We start from the raw sequence: 4,393 nt of genomic DNA, 5'->3' as shown, positions 1-4,393 counted from the left end.
AGAGTCTCATAGGATATATCTTCATGCTTTGAAATGGTTTTTCATATATCTATGTGGATATGTATTGTATTTCAACGCGTTGGAGTGGGTTACCAGCATCTCTCGCTGAACAGATATATTTGTCTTTCAGGCACAGAGGAGTAGACATTGGAGCGCGCTAGAGTCTTGGAGCATAGAAGTAGATAGTTTCCCTTTCGGCCTGCGTGCCATGCTTATGCATTACATTACTGAGGATATTAGTTAGTTAGCCTGTGCACATGAGTTCTCTAGCTCAGGTGTGGCATAGCACCCCGTACTCTTTATATTATGTTTTGGGATTTAATGAGAATTTACCTTTATTATATAAGCTTCAAAAGTTTAAAAATTTCGGGGTGTTACAGTACTGCTATCTCCGATTCTGGCTTTGTTTATGGTAAGGATCCTTCCTTGAATGCTCGCTATTTCCTTCGTGGGAGCAGGTGTTATGGCCATGTGAGGCGAGGTGGCCCTGGCAGTCTTTGGTTTTCGAAGGGGGGTTGTGTGATTTTCTTCGACTTTTCTCTTGTGCCCCAGGTGCGTTTCCTGTGGGTTGTTCGGTATTTGTTGTAGTTAGGATGCCTTGGCATAGGCTTCCTTGAGAGTCTTTGGTTTGCGTAGGGTTAGGGCCTTCTGGCTTTCGAGGTTGAGGCCTGTCATAAATTTCTCGATCTTGGTTGACTCTGTCGGTACTAGCTCGGGCGTGAGGTGAGCTAGTTTGAGGAACTGTTGGTAATATTCTGTGATTGGGATTGTTCCTTGTTTTAGGTGGAGGAACTCTTCGTATATGGCTGCCCTTATGTGACTGGGGTAGAATCCTTCCCGTAATCGTGCTTTTAGGGGCTCCCAGTTAAACGCTGGTCTTTGCATATAACTAGGTCCCTCGTGGACCCACCAGAGGTCAGCTTCGTGTTTGAAATAGAAGGAGGCTGCTTCTATTCGGTGGTCCTCCGGGCACTCTACTGTTTCAAACACTTTGTCGAAAGTTCGGATCCATTCTTCGAGAATTATGGGGTCTTCATCCCCTGAGAAGGTAGGCGGCCGATGTTCTGAGATTTTGTGGTTGACTTCTGGGTTTCTACTTGGTGGTGGTGGTTGGAGGATCGTGTTGCCCAGTGTTTGAGCAACTTGGGCAAGATGCTGCAGATTTTGAATCGAGGATTCATGTGAGGAGAGTCCCGGTGCCTTTGTTTGTTTCCTCGTTGGTGCCATCCTGGTGGTTTACAGCCCGATATTATTTTTAAGTTGCATCCTTACCTTGATGTTATAAGTGTAGGGGTAGTTCTTTAGATTAAGTGCAGAATAGAGTGAGGGGAAGGTTAGGTGGCTCACAATCTCACTGCGCGTCCTAATGTTCCTAAATACCTAGAGTTTTAAACCTAATGTCATAAAGTCCAGTCTTAAGAGTCTTATCCTAGGGTCAAACCTTGGGTCTGATACCATCTGTAACACCCCGAAATTTTAAAATTTTTCAATCTTATAATATGAAAGCAATTTTATTAAATAAATCCCAAATAGAGCAATTTAAACATAAGGTCTGGGGTGTTATGCCACATTTGAGCTGGAGAACTCATATGCACAGGCTATTCTAACTATCTATCCTCAAATAATGTCATTACATCATCAAGGCACAGATGCCGAAAGGAAAGACTAACTATCTAAGCCGAGGTCCTCTAGGGCGCTCCGGTAGCTAATCATCTGTGCCTGAAATACAATATAGGTAAATATATATACATAGATATCGGAAAACCATTTTGAAGCAGGAAGATATATACTTAGGAGACTCTAGATTTAAAACCAGGATTAGACTCGACAGATAGGGATAAGCACATTCAACAATTATAATCAATTATATAGAGGGAACATCATATATATATGTATCTAAGGTCACAGTTTACTTTCATGTCATTCACATCATCATTCAATCAATATCTTTGTCACACAAGCATACCTTGATGGCTCAACGGGACCAATCGCATGCCCATACACTAGGGTTAGCGCGTATAGCGCTAACACGGCCCCGCAGCACCCTACCTCATACCGCAACATCAAGGAATTGACCGTAGCCAATTGTATAGACCGTCGATGAATTCAACGGCGAACCACAGTCCTACACACCGCTGATGCGTTCAGTCGGTGGACTGTGATACTCTTTTGGGGACTACGACCCTACACACCGTTGATGAGCTCAGTCGGTGGATCGCAGCCCATCATAGCCCTACACACCACTGATGAGCTCAGTCGGTGGACTATGATCTTCTTTTGGGGACTACGATCCTACACACCGCTGGCAAGTTCAGTCGGTGGATCGCAGCCGACCATAGCCCTACACACCGCTAACGAGCTCAGCCGGTAGACTATGGCCTTCCTCGTGGCCTGTAGCCCTACACACCGCTGACGCGTTCAGTCGGTGGACTACAGCACATGAGGCCCACTTGGTGGACTGCAGCCCTACACACCGCTGACGAGCTCAGTCGGTGGACTGCAGCCTATGTACACCAACTTGGCCGCAGCTAAGAGTCATGCACATATATCACATAGCAAGCACATGCAATTCACATTAACATATTGGGAAAGGGGAGAAAACGTATAAAGAAACCTACGTGTGGTCATCCACGCACTAGGAAACATCTTAAGGGTTCATGCATCTTTCACCTAGGTCAACGGGGTACCAATTCAACTAGCATGCAATATACAAGACTCTTTTATCCTACGAATGGTACCCGAAACATCAAACTAGACTTAGGTACGATAAACGGAGTCCGTCGGGACACCACAAGGGTCGGGGAACATCAATCGGAGAAGCCAAAATCCCAAGGTGGGAAAATTCCAGCGGGTGGCCGGCGGGTGGAGGGCTACCCGCCGGCTGTCCGGCGGGCAGTCGTCTGCCCGCTGCCGGCGACGTCAATTCGGGCAGCGGTTAGGTGGTGGGTCCCCCTACCCCCCACTGAATCTTTTTCAATACTTGGGTCCCGGGATCTTTTGTGGAACCCGAAACCATACTTAGACACTTTTAAACACAAATGAAGACACCACATAGTCAAATACCGGATGAAAACCAAGAATCACATTGAACACATCCTAACATGACTTCTAAACATAATCAACACCCGAACATGCGAATTCCCACCCAAATATACCAATAATATCACAATACGAAATTCACAATTCAACCTAGGGCTCTAATCATATTTAAATCACAGTATCATACTTTATCTTTAAAATCAAGAACATCAAGATTTATCAAGAACACAACACAATTATCAAGATTCTCCCATAATCATCAAGATTATCAAGATCAACACATAAAATCATCTCACCAATCATCAAGATCATATCATCATCATCATAAACGATTTATCAAGACACAAGCATAGAGAAGAAGCCAAGGAAGAAGATTATAACAAAGAAAATAGGTTTTGTTGAGACATGGGTTACCTCTTAGCCTTAATTAAAATCCTTGGTTATAAAGGGTATTTCTTTAAGATCTCTTCATCTTGATTTCTCCTCTGGGAATTCTTGGGAATTCATGTGTGGTGAAAGTTATTGTGGTGTGACTTCTAGGTGCCTCCTATGCCCCTATTTATATATCTAAGAGTCCTAATTAGGGTCTGAATGGTAGGGGTTTGCTAATTCTATTTCTTATAGGACTAGGGGGTTGGTTTAGGGACAAGGGCCCATGGTTTATGGTGAACTCTTCCTAATTTATCAATGGAATTTAATTCTCTTTTTAGGGTAAGTAATTAAATAATTAATTGGTTTGGAGGCCGTAACACGGGGTGTTACAGCCTACTTTGGTGTTGATGGAGTCGAGATCTGTGTGAACATCATTGATTCGTTTTTCTTGTTGATGTACCACATTGAGAATTCCCTTGCTTTGATTCGCGGCAATTACTTCACTAGCTTTTCTATCATTTTTGAGGGATTGAGACAGTTGGACAAAGAATTCATTGAGTAATCCTTTGACATTGGTATTTAATCCACCAACTTGTCGCTCAAGTGCTTGGTGTGTATCAATCATGTGTTGTTGACTTCTTCTATTTTCATCAAATGAATTTTCGAATTTTCCTCCTTGTGTGTTGACAACATGATCCACATGAGTATAAATTCCTTGAATCATACTCTCTATTCGGTCAACTAAACTTAGCACAACACTTTCCAAAATTTTCAATTGATCATTAGAAGTAGTGCCATCAAGATTGTGCTCTTCTTGGAATGTGAGAATGTGTCTTGCTCCTTCTTGAGCAGAATTGTCTCCAAGCATGTGAGATTGTGCTTGATTTTCTAGCACATTTCTTGCTTCTTCTTGTGTGTGCTCTTCCAACACCTGTGTATCACCTTGAACCCCTTTCTGCATGTCTTGACTGAGTTTCCCCGG

At 43.3% G+C, this 4,393-nt stretch overlaps 1 protein-coding gene across 1 annotated transcript; it reads right to left on the bottom strand.

Annotated features, from left to right (window-relative positions):
* Positions 1 to 588: 588 nt before the first annotated feature.
* On the bottom strand, positions 589 to 1,227 carry LOC109169438. The gene has a single exon (XM_019318320.1). It carries the CDS (start codon positions 1,225 to 1,227, stop codon positions 589 to 591), a length of 639 nt encoding a protein of 212 aa, XP_019173865.1.
* Positions 1,228 to 4,393: the final 3,166 nt, after the last annotated feature.

The sequence above is a fragment of the Ipomoea nil genome, unplaced genomic scaffold, assembly GCF_001879475.1.
Source record: "Ipomoea nil cultivar Tokyo-kokei standard unplaced genomic scaffold, Asagao_1.1 scaffold3314, whole genome shotgun sequence".
Classification (NCBI taxonomy): domain Eukaryota; kingdom Viridiplantae; phylum Streptophyta; class Magnoliopsida; order Solanales; family Convolvulaceae; genus Ipomoea; species Ipomoea nil.
This window is presented reverse-complemented; position numbering and strand designations above follow the sequence as displayed.

Excerpts from the sequence above, each read along its gene's own strand:
- LOC109169438 (XM_019318320.1), bottom strand. The coding sequence starts at position 1,227 with ATGGCACCAACGAGGAAACAAACAAAGGCACCGGGACTCTCCTCACAT.